The sequence below is a fragment of the Meles meles genome, chromosome 8 (genome assembly GCF_922984935.1).
Source record: "Meles meles chromosome 8, mMelMel3.1 paternal haplotype, whole genome shotgun sequence".
Taxonomy (NCBI): Eukaryota; Metazoa; Chordata; class Mammalia; order Carnivora; family Mustelidae; genus Meles; species Meles meles.
This window is the reverse complement of record NC_060073.1, coordinates 19,601,872-19,621,760: the sequence shown is the minus strand read 5'-3', so window position 1 is coordinate 19,621,760 and position 19,889 is coordinate 19,601,872. Positions and strand designations below refer to the sequence as shown.

Here is a 19,889-nt window from a genome sequence, read left to right as displayed (position 1 = left end):
AACCTACTCAAGAGAGAAAAGGAAAACTGGTTCTCTCCCTAGCCTCGGTGGGACTGGGTGGCAGGTGGAGATAGCCAAGGTGCTCAGGCTGAGGGGAGGGCGGGGAGGAGCGAATGGTCACACTTCCAATCGTAGTGTGGCTTCCAATCATAGCCGCTACACGAGGTTGGGACCATCTCTTCATTCCCTTGTGAAACAGCGGTCATTCTGGTCACCACTGGGCACTCGCTCTGTAACGTCCTGTTTGCATCATTTTGGAGCCTCAGAAAGGAAGAGACAGTCTTCAGGTGGCCTGAGGATATGGTGGAGGGTGATGGCACCGGGACTCAAGCCCACACTCCTGGCACCACAGTCCCCTCTGTTCAGGACCAGAAGAGGCCTTGGTCATGAGGGACACTGCCCTTGGCCGCCCATTGGGATGCTACACACAAGCAATGTGGGGGTCACCGTTCACACGTTCAGGCCTGGGTGATGTCAGAAAGCGGCTTCATACCCACTCCCAAGGGAACGAGATAAGGACGGATGGGGTCAGGTGGACTGCGGAGGGGACTTCCTGAGGCCCCACCTGCTTGGCTTCCACAACCACACGCTTCCCGCCGTGCTGAGCCTCCAGGCATGCTCCCTAACTTCCAGGTGGGCAGTGTTCCATCATCCTTTTTTATTGAAATACAAAAAGTGCAAAGGTGAAATACATGATTGGTGCCTAGAAGTTACTAAGTGTGAATGTGAACACTTGATTCACAGTACTCTCCCCCTCCCCCGGGTAAGACCAGTGGGACAGGGGACACGAGAAAGACCAGAGAGATCTACGAGGCTCCCCAATAAATGGGACTGTGCAGAACACCTGATAGACAAAGGAGGAACAGAAAGCAGAATCCTGGCTCAGGCCAGAGACGCAGGGAGCCACACAGAACCAGCAGCCACTCCAGGCCCACGGGAGTCCTGACGTGCTAGCGTCCTGGGAGGAGAACCCAGTGAGGTCAGGACCCAGGCCACGCCCACAGTGCAGATGGGGCTGGGCTGGTCCATGAGGGCCCCCACAGTACAGGCTCTGGCCAAGGCTAGGGGGGCAGGGCCACTGGGCGGGTACTTCCCTCTGCTGCCAGGGGACAAGGCTGCAGGAAGTGGGGTCCCCAGCGTTCACCAGGAAGGTGTGTAATTCTAAGGAACACAGTGGGAATGAGAAGTACCAATCATCCAGGTCTAGGTTTTCTGAAAGATGGCAGGGCCCTGGGGCCCGGAGACCCTGGGGGACGTTGCTAGAACTCCCCCAGCAGGGGTTAACTTAATTAGCAAGGTCTCTGCTCAGCCTCCCGAGGAGTCACTATCTGGAGGAGGAAGCCACAGATCCTGAGGCACTGACTGAGTCGCTTCCAGCCAGAGCAGGGACCAGTGTGACCTGTGACCCCACCACAGACCTTTCCACAATTAGACTGAGTATCTGTGCAAGTGGGAAGAGAGGGGAGGCAAGGCATGGGGGGCTGAGACTGTCACTGGACCAACCAGACACCGGGGGCTTTTGGGCAGGAATGGAGTGACTGTTTAAAATGGATGCTGGGCTCAACCCTATCATCCAAGCTGCCATTCCTGGCAGAACCAGGGGGCTGGGACATCCTGGGGGCAGTATCACTTGAGAAGGGCTGACCCAGGATGTGTGCAAGAGAAGCAAGCAGAAGCAGGAAGCAGACTCCAGCCTTGCCAGTCCTCAGCCGTGTCAACACCCAAGGCTGAACCTCTAGAGGGGAGGACAGGAGCAGGTGGTGGCACACAGGCCTTCACCCAGGCAGGGAGGTGCCTCCGTAGGGCGGGGCCAAGTCAGCCCAGCTCAGCTGCTTATTCCCCAGCGGCCAGGAAGGGGAGGACCAGTCCCAGCTACCAGCCCAGCTGGCAGTGATTTAGGCCTCCGCAGTAGCCAGGAGAAGAGAGGCAGGAGAAAGTGGGGAAGCAGTTGCTGGGGCCAGTCTCCTTCCCGCTGGAAGAGCCAAGGCCAGCGCTGCAGAGCCTGGCTAGGAGCCAGGGATCCAAGGAGGCAGTGAGAAGTATAAGGCAAAGAATAATGTCCCATAGTTACAGCGCGGCCTCCGGGGCTGGTGAGGCGGGCTGGACAGAGTGGGAGGAAGAGCTGCCCGGTTGGCTGGCCCCAGCTTCCAGCTCCCAGGGCCTCACGGCCCCTTTCTGGGCAGGAGCCCCACGCTCCCGTAAGGCTGAAGCCAGGAGGAAGAGTCCCCGGTGGGGCTCTCCGAGAAGGGGCAGCAGGGCAGAGCTCAGAGCCCCCTGGAGTCAGGGCTGGGGAACAACTCCCCGTGGTGATCCAGAAGGAACTTGGTGAACGTGTTGATGGGATTAATGGCTTTGAGGGTGATGGCAGCATCCTTGGCCCACAGCAGGTTAGGGCCGAAGACAACAGCCAGGTTAGTGTTGGTCATCTTGTTCTGGTCACAGTGGGCAGAAATCTGTGGAGGGAATTGGGGCGCTCTAGCAGGAAGCCACGGACCCTGCTTCCCATGCCCGGGAGCGGTGGGCTGGCGGCTCCTTCTCCCGCCCTCCTCCGGGCGCACCTCAGAGGCCCTGGTCTCACCTGCACCAGGAAGGCAAGGAGGAAACGAAGCACCTGGTAGTTCTCCTCAGGCAGCGCCCGGAGTGCCTGCAGCGTCGCCTCCACTCTCTGGCTCTCATCAATGTCTGCAAGGAACCAGGGCCCGGGTCACAGCAGCCAGGGCCGTGGCCAAAGGAGCCAGAGCGGAGACACCGCCCCCCCCCAGCCTTTTCTTGGCGGACAGGCCAAACCTGCCTGCTCCGAGTCCAGGCCTGACCCCAACCCAGCAGAAACAGCACAGAGCTGGGGAGGGAAGGGCGGGGGCACTCACTGAGGAAGCCCACGACGTGGGGGTACAGGTCAAAGGTGAGCAGGGGCTCAGGAAGCTCTCGGAGGAAGGTCTTGAGGATGACCGCGGGCAGGTGCAGATCATTGTACTGGTCGAAGTCCACTGGCAGCCCTGAGGCGGGGGGCGGGGCGGGGGGAGAAGTGGGCCTAGCCTGGAGGCTAAGCAGAGCCCACTGCACCAGCACCCCCACCCCACCCGGAGCTTCCTCTCGCATAGGCCCTCCCTCTCGCTCTGTGACGAGGGGACTGGGTAGAACTGCGCCCCAGCATGCACTACAGTGACTCCTGAAACCCGGGACCCGGAAGCCTGACGGATGAGGCAGCAGGCCTGGGACAGCCAGGCAGGAGCGGGACCCCCTGCAGTCGGGCCAAATGCCACAGAATGTCTAGCAGGAATAGAACATGAGGCCCTTGCTCACAGGGGAGCAGAAAGCAAAGAGGCCCCCTCACGGTCACATCCATGTCCCCAGCTCACCAGCCCCCCAGGATCCGTACTGGCCCTGCGACCCCGGGCACAGCCCCTGACCACTCACCCATGTTGTACTTCTGCTGTACTTCCCGTACCACCTGGGTGTTGGCCGACCTCCGGAAAATCCCCTCAGTGGTGAGAGCTGGGGAACAGTGGGGCCCCGGTGAGTCTAGGCTCTGGGGCAGGGTGTAGACGCCCGCACCCGCTCAGTCTCGGGGCTCCAGACAGGGCTGGTGTAGGCGCTGGTGGGGCCTCTCAGCCCTGCCCTGCAGCTTCCTGAGGGGACCTGGAAGGCCGAGCTGAGGAGGGGACTGGGGTCAGGGCTGAAGGGGAACGGGCAGGTCCTGGAGGCCCTGTGGCCAGTGAGCGGCCTTGGCACTCACCGTGGGCCTGCAGGTGGGCAACGGTCTCCCGGAGCACAAGCGGAATGGGCTCCTGCTCTGGGTTCTTCTCCTGGAGGCTGTTGGGAACAGGGACAGTGAGCAGGGTCTGCCACCCTCTACGGCCCCCACTGGCCAGGCCTGCCCGCCTCTCCCCTACTCACTGCTGCAGCGAGACCCCGAACTGCTGGTTGGGCAGAGGGGGCCGTGGTGGCATGGGCTTGGGGGCGGTGGCGGGGCTCTTCTGTGTGGATTTGAGGAAGTCGTCATACCTTGGGGAGGCAGATGGGAGGGTCAGGCCACCGACATGACTTTGCGGTCACGTTGGCAACCCTTGTTCGTCAGGCGCTCCCTGTGCGGCTGCACAGGGTCACTCCACCCAGGCCACCTGGCAGCCCTGCATGACACACGACCAAGCCAGGCAGGGCTAAGGGGCTGCAGTCACAGAGCTCTTTAAGTGACAGAAGCGGGACCTGAACCCGCGCTCTCCGACCCCTGCGCGGACCCTTCGTCACTACCTTCACCTCCTCTGCTCATCCGGGGCTGCTCGAAGCTCCCTCCCCCTTGGCTGTTATGTCCCCCGGCCCCTGCGAGCCTGGCACGCACTTGAGCCCCCGCCCCCGCCTCACTTGAGCACTTGGCGAGGGATTCCCAGTTGCTCCAGCTTCACGTGCTCGCTCAGCTCGCTCAGGTAATTGACATAGAAGATCTTCTGCCCGAACTTGAAGCTGCCGGCAGAATAAAGGGCATAGGTGGGTAGGCACTGGTGGGCCCGTTTCGGCAGGCTTCCACCTCCCCCTCAGCAGCTTCCCGAGATCAGACACGGCTGGACCCCGTGAAGGCCTGTCCCCAGAAGGCTTGGCTGCCTCAGGTGTCTGGTTCAGAGTTCCAAGGGAAGCACGGGGAGGCCACTGTCCTCCCCAATCAGCTCCCTCACCTAATGATGGGCTTAAAGAGGATGAGCAGGGTCTTGATGAACATGGTGGGGTGCACGATGTACAGGGCCTTAATGTTCTTCTTGTACCTGCAGAGAGACACCAGGAACTCAGCAGCGGGTGTGGTGCGAGAGGCACGGAGCTAGGTTCTTTGGGTGCACTTTCTGATCTGCGTACTCAGGGAAGGCCTGAGAGGTAAGTGCCATGGTTGTCCCATTTTACAGACTAGGAAACAGAGACTCAAGAGAGGTCACAGAGCAAGGAAGTACAGAGACTGGGATTTAAGCCCAGGAGGTTCCAAATTCAGGTTCTTTGCTTTTACCCAGGGTGGGGTCGGGGGTGGAGGGGAGGGGAGGAGGGACCTGCCTCCCCCTCCACCCCGCCCCCCAACATGGAATAAGATCCTGAGCAGGCAGAGGGCAGCGGTCCACAGCCATCTGCTCCCGGGGCCCCAACCCACTTGCGGTCAAACTCGCGGTAGGCGTCCCGGAGCCAGCTGAGCGAGGGCTTGTTGTCGCTGGTCAGGCCGTGGTGCAGGTAGAGCAGCGTGTAGTCGCTCTCCACGTACTGGTCCAGCGTGTGCTTCAGGTACCTACAAGAGCAAAGCCCCACTCAGGCCTATAGCCTCGATTCGGGGGGGGGGGGGGGCCCTGGAGGCACAACCTGGCACCGCAAGCGTCCCCTGCTTCCATCCTCCACCTCCGCACGAGCCCCTCTCCTGCACTGCCTGTTCCAGCTGCGGAATCACCCGCTCCACTGTGCGGAGGAGGTTCCGGGTGGCAACTGGGCTGGGCAGAGGAAGAGAATGAGAACAGCAGCCCTGGCCAGAAACCAGGAGACCAGGACTGGAACTGGGGCCCTCTCGCATACCCTGCAGAAAAATGGGAGTAACACTCCCCATGGGACTGCCCCGAGGCGATCATGATGATGACAGTCACCATTCATCAATATTTTATCTTTTAGTGTCTGCCAAGCACTCCACATACATTATCTCACGCCTTCCTTGCCTTCCTCTAACAGCTGGGACTGATTATCCCCTCCTGAAACATGAGGCCAGTGAGGCTCAGAGAGGGTAAGTGCTAACTAAGTCAGAGTCACCCAGCTTGCCCTGGAGCCTGGAGCTGAACTACTCCCAGTTCACCCTGCTGACCCGACCACACAGGCAGGCATGCGCAGTGTTAATGCTGGATTATTACTGCTCCGAGCCCTGGGCACACTGAAAACGCCACAGCTTACAAAGGGCTGTGACATGAAAAGACAGCATTCTGCAACTACAAGACAGCAAAAACTGCAGTGACAATACGGTCATCCTTTGCTGGATGTTATGACCTTTTGGAGGGCAATAAAGTGATATTTATCAGAAGCTAAAAAAAAGTCCATGCTCTTCGACCCAGTAAAAGTATGTCCAGGGAAGTCACCCTAGAGAACAATCGGAAATGAGCAGAACTGTTTTTGTAGAAGGATGTTCACAGCAACCTGTTTTACAACAGGAAAACATTTTTTGAGCAGCAAGCTAACTGTTCAGGAACAGGGAATTGGTTAAATAAATTATAGGCCATCTAGAAATGGGACACCTCGCGGATGTTTCTACAGACAGAAGCAATCTGTTAAGTCAGGTGTCAGGACAGTGCTTACCCTCTGGGGAACCGGCTAGAACAAAGGGAGGTCTGTGGGTGTGGATGGGTGTATTCAGTTTCTGAAAATTCGTCAAGTGGTACGCCAATAACATGTTTTGGTTTTTTTTTGGTTTTTTTTTTATTACTCAAAACAGCTTTTTTTTTTTTAAAGATTTTATTTATTTATTTGACAGAGCGAGATCACAAATAGACAGAGAGGCAGGCAGAGAGAGAGAGAAGGAAGCAGGCTCCCGCTGAGCAAAGAGCCCGATGTGGGACTCGATCTCAGGACCCTGAGATCATGACCTGAGCCAAAGGCAGCGGCTTAACCCACTGAGCCACCCAGGCGCCCCAGCTTCATTTTTTTTTATTTAGCTTTCTGACTCTGTGCTTGTGCCTTCAACACTTTCACAACGATTTTCTGCTCCTCGATAAGGAAAGCACGCTTGATCCTGTCACGAACACACTTGGCACACATGGAACCACCGTAGGCCCTGCTGACATGTTTTTTCGTTTTAGACAACCTCATAAGCACTTTAGGTCTCACAGCACGAACTCCTCGAAGTCGGCCTGGGCACACGCCACATGCAGATTTTGGTGCTTTCCCAACCTTCTTGGTATAAAGGTAAACGATTCTATTACCCGGGGTTCGGGACAGCCTAGTTTTATTAGAGGCTGTATTGTAGGACAGCCTACGACGGTAGGTCAAATGCTGGACCATTCTGAATGCCTACGGACGGCGTCCCCGGAAGAGCCAATAACATGTTTTTAAAAGATGTCTTGGGGGCGCCTGGGTGGCTCAGTGGGTTAAGCCGCTGCCTTCGGCTCAGGTCACGATCTCAGGGTCCTGGAATTGAGTCCCGTATCGGGCTCTCTGCTCCGCGGCGAGTCTGCTTCCCTCTCTCTCTCTCTGCCTGCCTCTCTGTCTACTTGTGATTTCTGTCAAAGAAAGAAAGAAAGAAAGAAAGATGTCTTGGAAGTGTGTCTAGTGCTCAGAAGGTAACGTTATGTGAGACACAGAGGTGGGCACAAAGATCTGTTTACATTATAGAAAAAAAATAGGTGAATACACGAAAATATTAACTGCAGTTTTCTCTCCGGGTGGCAGGTTCATGGGAGATTTTATTTATCATTGTCTGTATTTTTTCTTTAAAGCCACTTACATTTTTTTAAATCCTTGAAATCTGTAGTACTTTACAAATGTATACGATGGCATTTCATGCATATTATCTAATCAAATGCCCACGACAACCCCATGAGGTGGGCACAATTCTTGTTTTTATAGGATTCAGAAGAGAACTGTCCCCAAACACACAGCTGGTAAGAGGCAGAGTGAAGCTTAACTGGTCTTCTGAATCCAAGCTTCGGGCACTTTCTCTTCCAACCCCCGGATGTGGCTGGACGGCCAGGACTCGGCGGCAATAATAAGACTGACCCTTGAGGAAAGTGCTGCCCTGCAGGCTGGGGAGGGGGGACAGGAAGACCCCCTCTAGGAAGGGATGGCGGAGGGCTTCCAGAAGTCAGAGGAAGAGTGGAGCAGACTCACTCAGCAAGCACTCTCCTGAAACCTGGGTGCTTTCCCATCTCCTTCCTTTGACTTCCTCCCACTCCGACTATTATCTGGCCAGGAGTCCGTCACCTGCCAACTCCATCGCTGTGTGAAACCGAAGGGTAGGGTGTGTGACTCAGCCCCCCTCAGGCTGAGCTCCCTGGCCTGTTCCTGGCTGGGCCTGTGATCAGCCTCAACAAGGCTCTGCCTGCCTGGCTGGGGGGGCGACAGGAGAAGGGCTCCTGAAGCCTGACAGAAAACTCCCACAAGGCTGGAGAGCCTCGGGCCTGGCTCATCAAGCTGTGCACTCTGCACTCAGGCCCTTCCCCTTCTGCAGCCACACCCCTGGCCTATCCCTGACCCCTCCCCTCCCACCCCTGCTCTGCTCCACACACAGCCTGTCCCTGACCCCTCCGCACCCCTACGTGTACACACACACACACACACACACACACACACACACACAGACTGTCCCTGACCCCTCCCCACCCCTACACACACACCCACACACACACACTCACACACAACCATTCAGGATCCCGAAGAGCTGGTATGGGCAGCGCAGCCACCTTCTGTTTCGGGGAGTGCTTTAGAGAGACCAGGAAAGACATGCAACACGCTAACTGGACGCGCACAAAGGCGCCTCAGGAGAAGTCTGCTAGGGCTCTGCCTCCATGGAGGTCGGGCGCCTGCCGGCAGCCCGCCGTGGCTCAGTAATGACTGCTTATCAGAACAGGGTCTGGCAGGGGTGCCTGGGCGGAGCAGTTGGTTAAGACTCTGACTCTTGGTTTCGGCTCAGGTCATGATCTCAGGGTGGTGAGATCAAGATCTCAGGGTTGTGAGATCGAGTCCCATGTCAGGCCCCGCGCTCAGCAGTCTGCTTATCCCTCTCCCTCTGCTCCTCCCCCTTCTCTCTCTCTCTGTGAAATAGATAAAAATCTTAAAAAAAAAAAAAAGGAAAGAACAGGTCTGTCAAACTCCTGCTTTCAACCAGCTTTCAGACTGGCATTCAATTTCTAGACCAGCCAGAGCTAGTACATGTATTTGCTAACAGGACCCAGACAGGTACAGAGGCCACTGGCACCAAATTTGACATAAAAAAACCCAATCATTCATGTAAACGATGAACTGTAAGCACAGCAAAAGCTATGCATCATCCCCACCAGCCCGCACCGGGGGACAGTATTTTACTTTTCCAAGCGTGTTCGTGGGCACTATCTCCACCCTACAAGAAAGGACTCTGCATTTTGATGCCCTCAGTGAAGGACGAAGATACCTGCCAAGGCTCCAGTTTCCCAGACTAGAAACCAGGTCGGACACCTAGCCCGGTGCTCTCCCCAAAATGTAAGGAAAAGCTCCCTTGGGAGGAGAGGAGAGGTGTGGAGGGAGGCAGCTTGGTACCTCTGGGTACTATTGGGCATCAGGCAATGGTGGGGGAGGGGGGTCTGGTGGCCTGTCCCACCACCATCCCTGTGGGTACTCACCCCAGGAGTTTGCTGTGGTCCAGCTGGTGGCTCGGAGGCATTCGGCAGGCACTGAACACAATGATTTTCCGACCATACTTGTCGTCTCCTAGGTGTAGAGAAAGTTGGAGCGGTGAGTGGAAGATCAACGGAGAGAAGCGGGGCGAGGAACTAAAGGGTGCCAGGCCCGGAGACCCGTGCCACGTGGTAGAGGGGCCAGAGCGGCCGACACACAGCCTGGGCAGCTGTCTGCACTCAGGCATGTGTCGCTGAAGAAAGAGGGACAGGCTGCTCTCAGGGCTACTGAGCTGGGGTCTAAAAAAATAACGTTAACTCAAAGTCCCACCTGGTGGAAACGCCCACATGCCCATCAATGCGTGAATAGCTAACGGAAATGTGGTATATCCATGCAGAGGGATATGGGTTGGCCACAAAAAGGGCTGAAGTACTGATCCATCCTACACCGTGAATGGACCCTGAGAACAGGATGCTAAGTGAGCTAAGTGAAAGGAGCCAGACCCCAAAGGCTACCTACTGTATGACTCCATTTATGGGCGTTATCTAGAATAGGCAAATTCACAGACACAGCACATCTGTGGCTGCCAGTTGCTGGGAGGAGGGAGGTTACGGACTGGCTGTTTCTGGTTACGGGATCTGGCGTGGGTAGGGATGAAGCTGTGTGACTAGACAGAGGTGGCTGCACCCCACTGTGAAGGTCTGAAATAGCACCAATTGCACATTTTAAAATGGTTAAGTAAAAAAATTCAAAGTCACACCCACCCAAGCAATCGTGACCTTGCCGAACAGTCATCTTAAAAGCCCAAGATTGTTCCAGAAGCATCCCCTCTGAGCAGCATGCATTTGGAAAGCGTCTTGACGCTGCCTTCTCAGCAAGTCCAAGGCCATGGAGAACATGGGAGTAATGACACCGGTCTCACTTCTGACCACGAGCAGCACTTCCCGATTTTATTACTAGGATTATAACCACACTTGGCTCTGACTTCTGGACATTTCTAAAAATCATATCCTTTCTCATTAAGGATATTCAAAAGAACATGGAGTTCAGAGGCGTTTGTAATGCTTTGGAAAAATGTTTGTTTGGCTGTAAACGCTCAGGGGTGTTCATCTAAAACTGGTCACTATTTGATGGTCTGATCATCTGGCTTTGTTGGGAAGCCGGGGTGAGATGCTCTTCCAGGGTCATCACAGATCAGGGACACCAAACAAAGCTCGATGAGGACAAGGCCTGGTCCCCACTCCACGTCCCAAGAACCCTCCCTGCACCTTTACCTTCACGTCTCTCCAGGGACACCAAACCACAACTGCCTAACTGCCATTGCTTCAGAGGCAAATGGAAATACTTATACGACCCATGAAATGCATGGACTGTGTTCTCCACCCACCTCTGCAGACTAAGGACCACCCCTCCCCCCAATGCCTTGCTGAGTGTCCTTCTCCATATTTAGTAAACCATGATCTTGATGCTGCTTCTCGGTCAGTGACTTAACCCAGGAGTCAGTACTTTTCCAAAGTGGTTGCCAAGGTTCTGACCCTTTCCTGCAGGGCTGAGGCAGGACTCATCAGAGGGGCTGAAGGAGGCTTCTGGAACTTGGGCAGCGTGGCCCCAGGCCCTGCTGGCTGCATGGCTTGGTGCATTGGCCTGATTCAGCACCTCACTGCCAGCAGTCCGACTACCATGTCCAAACTCCAGATCAGCCCCTCCAACCAGCCCATCTCCACCCAAAATACCCCAAGCCTAGGGAGAGGCTCTGCTCTTCTATCTGAAACCTGCCCCAACTTCTAGCTTTGGAGAATTACGAACACTTACCTGCCTGCAACTCTCCTGCCTTGAATCCTTCTGAACTCCACCCCAGATAAACAATCTGCCCCCCCCCAGCCCCCACCACCCTGTAGATATTCTTTGGAATGACTCACAGGACTCTCCAGGCTCGACACCGTGCACACTTCCAACACTGATGTGCCTGCAACCCAGTCCACACCAGGCAGCTTTGGGCCTCTGCTGTTTCTCTTGCCAGAGAGAACTTCTCAAGACAATTCCACAACCCTTCTCCAGACTAACTCCTCGGAACCCTTAAGACTCATTCCAGGCATGATCTCCTCCCAGAAGCCTGTGTCCGCTCCTCCTTCCCTTCCCCAGACAGTTTAGCTGAAACGTTTTCAGGGCTCCCATCTCTGTTGTGACACTTTGACTCTTCTGCAGAATTGTTTATGTGCCTGTCCCCTCCACTGGCTTATGAGCAGGCATCATGTGTCACCCATCTCGGAAATTCTAGTGCTGGTCCCGAGGCCAGCATGTGGCAGGTATTCGAGAAACCTTTGTGCCGGAAGCCTACACAAAGTCAGTGGTCAGCATTACAATACGCGCCTGGTTCTATTTCAGAGTTTGCTCACCATGAGATCTAGGTTACAAGACTGCTTTAGACAGTTTCCCAAAGCCTGGGACAGAGGTTCTCCAGACTTAGGAGCAGAGAAGCCTCCGCAAGCCACCCAAGATTGTGCAGCCGGATCCAGCAAACAGTCTGTTTTGAAGAACCAGGTATCACCTGCTTTCTGTCACGCCCTTGCCTAGATCCTGAGCTGCTGGGTTCTCTCCAGCCCAGTGCGGGTGGCTCTCAGGCCTGTTCTGAGCTCTTCCCGTAAGCCCTGACAGGAGAAGGAGCAGACTGGTGGAGGGACAAAGGGTCAGTCTGGTCAAGCCAGCCTCATGCATAATCTGGAACCTCAGAAACCCCTGGGCCTTCTGCCATGAGCCTATGAGGGGAGGGACATCTGCCTACTCCCCTCTAAGTGGAGGAAAGACCCAGAATGAGGGGGAAAAACGCAGGGAGGGGCATGGGGCATTCCAGAAGATTCTTTTCATCCTTCCCCCAACACGGAGGCAGCCCTCACTGGCTGGCAGGTTTGAGGCTTAGCCAGGACAGGAAGTCCGAGCTCACAGGGCTGTGGAATTTAAAGAGCCAGTAACCGGTTTAGCAAGCAATTGAGGTGAGGGGCCAGGGGCCCGCGGGTTGCTCAGCTGGCCTTGACACCTCATCCACGGGAAACTTTGCTTTCTCAACCGGGACTCCACCAAGGCCATGATGATCAGTGAAAAACACGACGCACACACACCCTAAGAGAAGAGGTCCACATCACTCACTCTCAAAGAGGACTCTGACCAGTTCTAAGAACCCCTTCACAGGACTGTCTGCTCCCTCACTGACGTAATGTGTGTTTTTCCTCACTGAGTCCTCCAGGCTGACCATAGGGCTTAAAAGTGCCTGCCGGATTCTGTCGGACGGGGATGGGGACAAAAGGGTGACCAGTAAGGTACTGGACAGCAAGACTCTAAGACAAGCAAGGAACAAGATGCGGGTGACCCCAGGGCCTAGCCGCCGTCCTCCCCTCCCTGGAGTGGAGTCCCGTTGCTCAAGTTCTTGGGTGGTTTGGCACCCGCCGGCACACAGGGCAAGTATGTCGCTATGCAAATCAAGTGTGAAAAGGAACTTCCCTCCTGACCTCAGGAGAGAACAGCCTAAGAGGAGAGGAGCTGGGTGCCCTGCTGTCTCCAGGGCACTGGGGGCGAGGGCTCGATGAGAAGACGCAGCACTTGTGGCAAGCACCAGGAAAAGAGCAAGCTGCCCGAGCAGGGACCCTCTGCATTCCCTGGATACCAATCAGGACCGCTCCGGGCTGGCCTGGGGGTTAATCAGCAACAGCACTGTCCTCCAGCAGGCAGGCTGAGAACCGCTGGACCAGCCACCGGCTGCCCACAACCTGCAGCGTGGACCCAGGGGGTGGGAGGTGGGAGCTGGGGAGCTGGGGCCGGCTCCCACATTCGTCAAACTGCTCAGTGGTCGGGAATACTGCAGCCAGCGGACGTCAGGTTGGTGCTTGGAATCTGCTGTGGTAGAAATTACAAATGCTACGAATAAATAATAGCCCTCTTTTTTTCCCCCTTCCCGAGAGCGAACTGTTAAACGTTTGCCAGCACACCACTGGAAAGAACCCACTCGGACTGAGTCAAATTTGGCGGTGGAGCCGGACAGCTACCACCAGCATGGAGGACGCAGGCTACACACGAGTTGGGGATGTCGCCCCCACACCCGCCCTCCGGTCCAACATGGGCTCTTTCTCCAGTTTCTAATGCCGGGAAACTGGCCTCCCAAGAAGGACATCACCACAGTCTTGTCAAATGACATCCAAACTCTTCTCAGCAGTCAGAGACACAGCCATGGGGACACCCCCACCAGAGGGGCCCTGAGCCAGCGCTAAGGCCTGCCTCTCCCCACAGGACATGGCCTCTCCGTCCCCAGGAGCCCCTTTCCCTTTGGGCTCTGGAGGTGTCCCCACATGGCACCCCGTCAAACCTCCTACAAAAACCCTTTGCTATTTCCGGCTCCCAGGTACCACCAGCTCCCAGCTCCCGGGAGTGGGGCTGCAATTAAGCAGCCACACCACCGCCCCCCTCCCCCCCCAGCCTCTACCAAGAGCCCTTCTTGATCCACAGCCCAGAGGCCAAGCACAGACAGCCAGGAACACACCTACCTGGCTGGGCCCCCTCAGGCTCATCACACCCTGGGGAAACAGAAACATGCTGCAGCAAAGGGGTCACCCGGGGCCTGGCTGGGGCAGGTCCCCCCTGCTCTGCCTGGTGACTTGGCCACACCAGCCGGGAGGATAGAAACTATATTATATCTCATCAGATACCCACCCCCATGCCCCAGGCAGGTCCATTTCGGGAAGTGAGGAGAGAAACCTCCTGAAACCTTCGGGTGACTCTCCTGTCCCCAGGTGAGGACCGGGCCAGAAAAGAACTCTCAACCTTGCTTCTGCAGGGGTGAAAGAAGCCACAGCAGAGGCCTCTGACTCAGGCCAGGGCAGGCAGCAGGAACACAAATGCCACGGAAATACTGCTGACATGAGGGGCAACTCTTTCAACGGCCCCGTCCTTCTTGGAGCCTGGCATTCAGAAGAGCTAGAGCTCCCTGTGGCTTCCCTGTGGCCAGATGCCTGCAGGGCCCCCTGAGCCCGTGCCACTGGGCTCCAGGCCATGCGCTGCCTGGCCTCCTCTGCCCACCCCAATGCCTCAGAGCAAGGCCATGCTGTGGCTTACAGTTGCCTGTCCTCACCGGTGAGGACAGACAACCATTAGGGAAAAGACAAAGAATCCTACCACTCTGGTTTCCTCTTCTAGTAGTAGCAGGGCCCTAAGGGCAGAAATCAGTCACCAACATCCTTGCTACCTCCCCTGCTCTGCATTCTGTGTTACGAACAAGAAAGTGGGAACTCACTGAGGCCAGGCCCCAAGGGGAGCTCCATACCCACGCTTAGCACAGTAGCACATCTGCCAGAAACCTGATGCTTCCAGGGGGTCATGGGGCCCCTCACTTCTAGAAGGAGGCTCTGCCGTTCCAGACTTCCTTGGAGGTAGGTTTTTCACCAAAAGGAACCAGTACCTCCCTGGTCCCCAGTAACTGATGGGGTGGAAAAGTGGACATCAGGGCAAAGGGAAGGGAGGTTACTAGCAACTTATTCAGGGCCCATTATGTTCTGACTCCCGGCTAGGCCCTGACAGACATTTGCTGCTGTAATCCTCTCGGCGACCCTGTGAGGAAAAAATGAGCTCAGAGAGCAGAGCTGGAAACAAACCACTCTCTGACTTCAAGGCACGAAGCCACACTGCCTACCACATACCATCAGCCAACAGAGACAACGGGGTCAGAGGTCAGGATGTGGTTGCCAGTGGAGAGACCAAGCAGCCTTCACAATCAAGTCTGTGATTTTAAAAAACTGTACTCAGGAGCCCCAGGGTCACGGGTGAGACCACAGGAAGGGTCCCTGGGCCCCACCCCGGCCCCATCTCTTTCCCCATGGCACAAGGGCCGGGCTTCCTCAGGCTGGGAGTGCAGACCAGGAGGTAAAAGGTACCATTGTGGGTGTGCTCACCTGCCACCTCCACAATCTGGTGCCGGGCGATGTCGTAGTAAGGGTCATCCCACTTCAGGTGAGTGACAGGTTCCGGGGAGCTGCTTTTGGAGTCATCTGCGGAACACAGCAAAGTCAGGGGATAAGCTGGGGGGGTGGCGCTGGCAGTGTTCTCCCAGAGACTCGTGTTCTCTGATCTTCCCCTCGGTGGGACCTGTGCTCCCAGCTCCACCCTGGGGCTGGTCTGCTTGCCCTCCTCTTGCTCTCCTGGGGTCTCCCTTCGATAGGAAGGGAGTACCCCTTCTTTTTTTTTTTAATATTTTATTTTTTTATTTGACAGAGAGAGAGAGAGATCACAAGTAGTCAGAGAGGCAGGCAGAGAGAGGGGGAAAGCAGGCTCCCCGCTGAGCAGGGATTCCCGATGCGGGGCTCGATCCCAGGACCCTGAGACCATGACCTGAGCTGAAGGCAGAGGCTTTAACCCACTGAGCCACCCAGGTGCCTAGAGTCTCCCCTTCTAAGTCATGGAAGGCCGCCTGGGATCCAGAAGCGCCCACCTGACTTAGGAAAGTCCGGCATTTCGTCTGAGGGCCAGTTCTTCTCATCAATGGAGGCGAGCTTCAGCTGGTTCAGAGCCTGGCTAGTGTCATCCAAGGTCAGGTCATCCTGCAACTCTGAAAGCGGGTCCATGACCAGGCCTGTCCCCCACAGCTTCACTCCACAGAACCTGAAGAGAAACCTGGGGTGGTGGGGGGGGGCAAGTCAGGGACACCCTCGTCTCCCTTGTACCTGCTACAGCAAGCCCTCCTGCTCTCACTCATTCCTCCCCCAGCCTCCCCTGTTTCTGTCCCTCAATGCATCGCATCCTGGCCAAGGGCTCCATGTTGCCCCAGATTCTTCACAGTTTAGGGATGTTGCCAGGAAAGGCAGCTGGGGCAGAGGATGGTGCAGCTTGGGGCCTGCCCTCAGGTCCTCCAGCTGGCTAGGGACGAGCCGTGCCAGGCCCTGTGATGCCCACCGCCCATCTGGTACAGTCACGCAGTCCCAGCTGCAGAGAATAGAAAAGTCCACGCCCTTCTCCTCAGGGGTCATTGTGCACAGAAGCGTCCCAGGCCCCAACAATTACAGAGGAGAGATGTTGCAAGCATCTAAGGTGTACGGGGATGTTTCAAATCCCCTTCATGAAAAAGGTTAATTGTGGCGCTGGCTACTGCATCTCTCACTTTTGGCCTGGGGAAGAGGAGGTGGCCAGAGACCCCAGCATCCCAGAAGAAAGGCCATGATCGAGGTGCCCAGCTGCGTCTGCCCCAGGACAGAAACAGGAAGCAGGGGCTGGAATCTGCCTGCCAGTCACAGCAGGCAATCTGCAGCATCCTGGGGGCTCTGGAGCCCACTCCTACCCGTAGGGAGCTCCTGACACTAGTTACAAGGTGGGAAAGGTCAAGACACTGCCCCAAGGATTGGAGAGCACAGATGGGGAAGGGGGAAGCCCACAGCATCCAGAGCGCTGAGTCACAGGAGGTGAAAACCAGACCCGCAGCTAGAGCCGACTGAGAGGGAGAGGAGCCAGATGCCGAAGATGGGTTTGCCCAGGTCTGGGGCTGGTAGTGAGGATGTGGCTGCGTGAAGCCCCAGGGGAGTGAGCAGCTTCTTCCCGGATTGGATTCAGTTCACTCAGTGCAGCCCCAGAGAAGAGGCTGTTGTAAGCCCACTACATTCCTGGAGTCCAAAAATGACATATATGGTCAGAGAATCGGCAGGACAGATAAAGAGTGAAAACAAGACCAGGCAAGGGGAGGGAGAAGAGGGGAGAAGCACCAGCTAGGATCCAGAGCCTGAACACCTCTGGCTTCTGAGGCAAGATGACAACCTCCAGCGCACGACACCTCACAGCTGAGGACTCTGGATGGTAAACCGGCTCCCTGTGCCTAGCAACAACCACCCTGTTACCAGGGCAACCGCGCTGATTCAGTGGCAAAAGCCATTCCAAGCTCCTGAGCCAAAGCCAAGCAGCCAAAGAGCCAAAAGGCCATACAAAAACCAAAAACCGAAAAACCTTTCTCTTCCTTTCCTCCAGCCTCTTACCCTTATTTCCTCCTTCTGCACACCGCCAAAACTAAGTCCCTTTCATGAACACAGAGAAAGATGACCCTCTTTTATTTGGGCACGCACTTCTCCCAGTGAGTGCTGCTGTGCCCCACGCCCCACCTCACCCACTCCCCTGCAAGCCTCCAGTGCAGGCAACCCTAAGTCGAGGAATCCACTCCTGATTCATCACTCCTTCCCCCGTCCAGCCAGATGGCAGAAAGTAGTCCCCCAAAAGGGGACTCCACTGGGTAACTGGGACAGAATTCAGCTCACAGTAACCCCTGTCAGTCCTGAGCCTCCTCTCTCTGCCTTCTCTTCCTTCTGTCACTGTCCAGGCACCAACTGCCCATTCGCCCTGCCCACAGCTACCCCAAGAAGTCTTTCCGCACACCGTGGGTGCCCGATGCAATGAAAAAGGCAGGGGATGAGGTCTGTGGAGAACTGGATTATAGTCCTCCTGCTTGAGCCAATGAGTTGCAAAGATACTGGGTAAGTCTTTTTCCTAACTAGAATTGAATTTCCCTATCTATAGAAGCACAGGCTCCTCCCAGAAACAGAACTCTCCAGTATTCTAAAATACTTGCACTAAAGCGAACAACAGGATTAGAAGGAACAGCTGCCAGCTGAAGTATGTGTGAGAGGAGAGGGACACCCTCTAAAGGGGAGTTGAATTTGAACTCCACCTCTTTTCCAAGAACTCCTCCACTATTTTGTCTGTTCTTCAGAACTGACCCCCGCCCCCATTCCATAACCTCCTTTTCCAGCAAAACTAATCACAGTTGATTCCACCTCCCAGCCAGACTGGCCTCCAACCCACAGCTGCTTCCCTCTGGGAGTCCTGAAGTTTGGCTCCCTCAGTGGGAAGGTGAGGAAAGCTGGCTCGGGAAATTCTAATTTAAAGTGGTGGAAATGAAGTATCCTGGCAGCCTAAGCCTCCAGACACCTACAAGCCCTGTTCCGCTCTGTGCAAAATATTCCCTACTCTGAGATTAGTATTTCCCTTCTGTATAGGTAAAACACCTACTTATACAAAAATCTTTGAGTATCCTTCTAGGCAGAGTTTTTAACCTCTGGACTTCTCTGAAATTCTGATGATATCTGTGGGTTTCTTCCCTAAGAAAAACCAGCACACACATGAAATCTTTTATGCAATTTTAAGGGGTCACAGTCCCTCTGAGAATCCATTTAAGACTCCCTGACCTATTCAGCACATAGATGCTGTCATTTGTTGAATGACTGAATGAATGAAACCATCTCCTAAGTGGAGAAGAGAACCAGTATTTGTTGAGGGCCTATGTAGCAGCATAAAGCAGACAAATTATCTTTTAACTTCACAACAGCACCAGTGAGGTTTACTACTAAGCCCATTTTACTCTTAGAGGAAAGTGAGGACCAGAAAAACTAAGCAAATTGTTTAGGTAGGTCATACAGCAGAGTCAAAATTTTAATCTATGTCTGTATAAGGTGGTCTCTTGATGCAGGTCAATTCCTCAAAACTTCTCTAAATGAGTGTCATTCATGTGATACTGAAGGTTCAGAAAGGGCCCATAAAAAGATAAAGTAAAGCCTCTCCCCTTATCTTCACGTAGAGCTCAGATAACAACGTGAAATCGTACTCTCTGGCACTGGAATCACCCTCCTCACTGGGGCCCCAGAATTGCGAAAATGCAAATCCCACGACACAATAGCAAGGCTTTCAACTACAAGTGCGTTTGTCCAGAGCTTCATGGTTTACAAAACCCCTACTGGGTGTAATTAGCCCATTTCAGAGATTAAGAAATAGAAATGAGACCGTGGCCTAGTTAGTGGCAGGCTGGAATACTTCCCCCAAATTTCTTGTTCTTAGAATTTCGCCAGATCGGATCAAAGAGACTTCCCCTTCCCATCGACTTGCTAGATGATTGCGATCTGACCTGGACTCTGCTCTGGGAAGTGCAGGAGGAAAGCTGCGAAGGAAACTAAGTCCAGTTACTGCAGACCCGGGAATGGGGCTGAATCCCTGCAGTGGGAAAGCCAGGATTCTAGGCCCCATCCTACTCCTGCTCCCACCCTCGGATCTGCTCGCATCATCCCCCTCCGGACCCTGTCCCTTCCGGGGACCTGTCTAGTTCCTTCCTTTTCTCCCCCCCATCACCCAGGAAGACCCCACGCCCTGCAGCTCACCGTAGTCGGGCACTGCTCCCTCTGCCACGCCTGTCAAAGCTCGGCAAACATCCGGCTCCGCGGTAAAACGGGAACCGCCCCCTCCCGGGCGCCTCACTCCCCAACCACTTCCGCCACACCTCCGACCCACTTCCGGTTCGCTGCCCGGTCCAAATATGGCTTTCCAGGATCCCCGCCCACTTCCTGCACGTGCCGGCCTAAGTGCCGGGGCCGAGGTTGAGGGGGTGGAGGGGTTCGAAGGGAAGACAGCATAAGTGTCCGACCCGTTCCCTCCCAAAAGAGGTGGTTGGAACAATTAGTTCCGCTTTTCTGATGCTGGAATCCCTGATGGTCCTCTGGAATCCTATGGTGCTTAATGTTCCCGGACGGAGTTTTGCCTCACCGGTATTCCCCAACTCCCGGATCTGTGCACCG

General features: G+C 55.4%; 2 protein-coding genes across 4 annotated transcripts; both read right to left on the bottom strand.

The window, feature by feature from the left end:
* Positions 1–636: 636 nt before the first annotated feature.
* On the bottom strand, positions 637–19,877 carry ARHGAP1 (Rho GTPase activating protein 1). 3 transcript variants are annotated; one of them, XM_046015239.1, is made up of 14 exons: positions 19,858–19,877; positions 15,782–15,963; positions 15,246–15,341; positions 13,845–13,874; positions 9,318–9,405; positions 5,129–5,260; positions 4,671–4,757; positions 4,363–4,461; positions 3,898–4,005; positions 3,737–3,813; positions 3,418–3,495; positions 2,868–2,996; positions 2,579–2,682; positions 637–2,453 (listed from the first exon to the last, which is right to left on the bottom strand). In XM_046015239.1, exons 2-14 carry the CDS (start codon positions 15,912–15,914, stop codon positions 2,265–2,267), a joined length of 1,350 nt encoding a protein of 449 aa, XP_045871195.1. In that variant the 5' UTR covers positions 15,915–15,963; positions 19,858–19,877; the 3' UTR covers positions 637–2,264. The 3 variants fall into 3 exon arrangements, with proteins under 3 accessions (XP_045871195.1, XP_045871194.1, XP_045871193.1); XM_046015238.1 differs by lacking the exon at positions 19,858–19,877 and adding an exon at positions 19,476–19,584; XM_046015237.1 differs by lacking the exons at positions 13,845–13,874; positions 19,858–19,877.
* On the bottom strand, positions 6,418–7,044 carry LOC123948368 (60S ribosomal protein L34-like). Its single transcript, XM_046015240.1, has 2 exons — positions 6,646–7,044; positions 6,418–6,446 (listed from the first exon to the last, which is right to left on the bottom strand). Exon 1 carries the CDS (start codon positions 7,003–7,005, stop codon positions 6,652–6,654), a length of 354 nt encoding a protein of 117 aa, XP_045871196.1. The 5' UTR covers positions 7,006–7,044; the 3' UTR covers positions 6,418–6,446; positions 6,646–6,651.
* Positions 19,878–19,889: the final 12 nt, after the last annotated feature.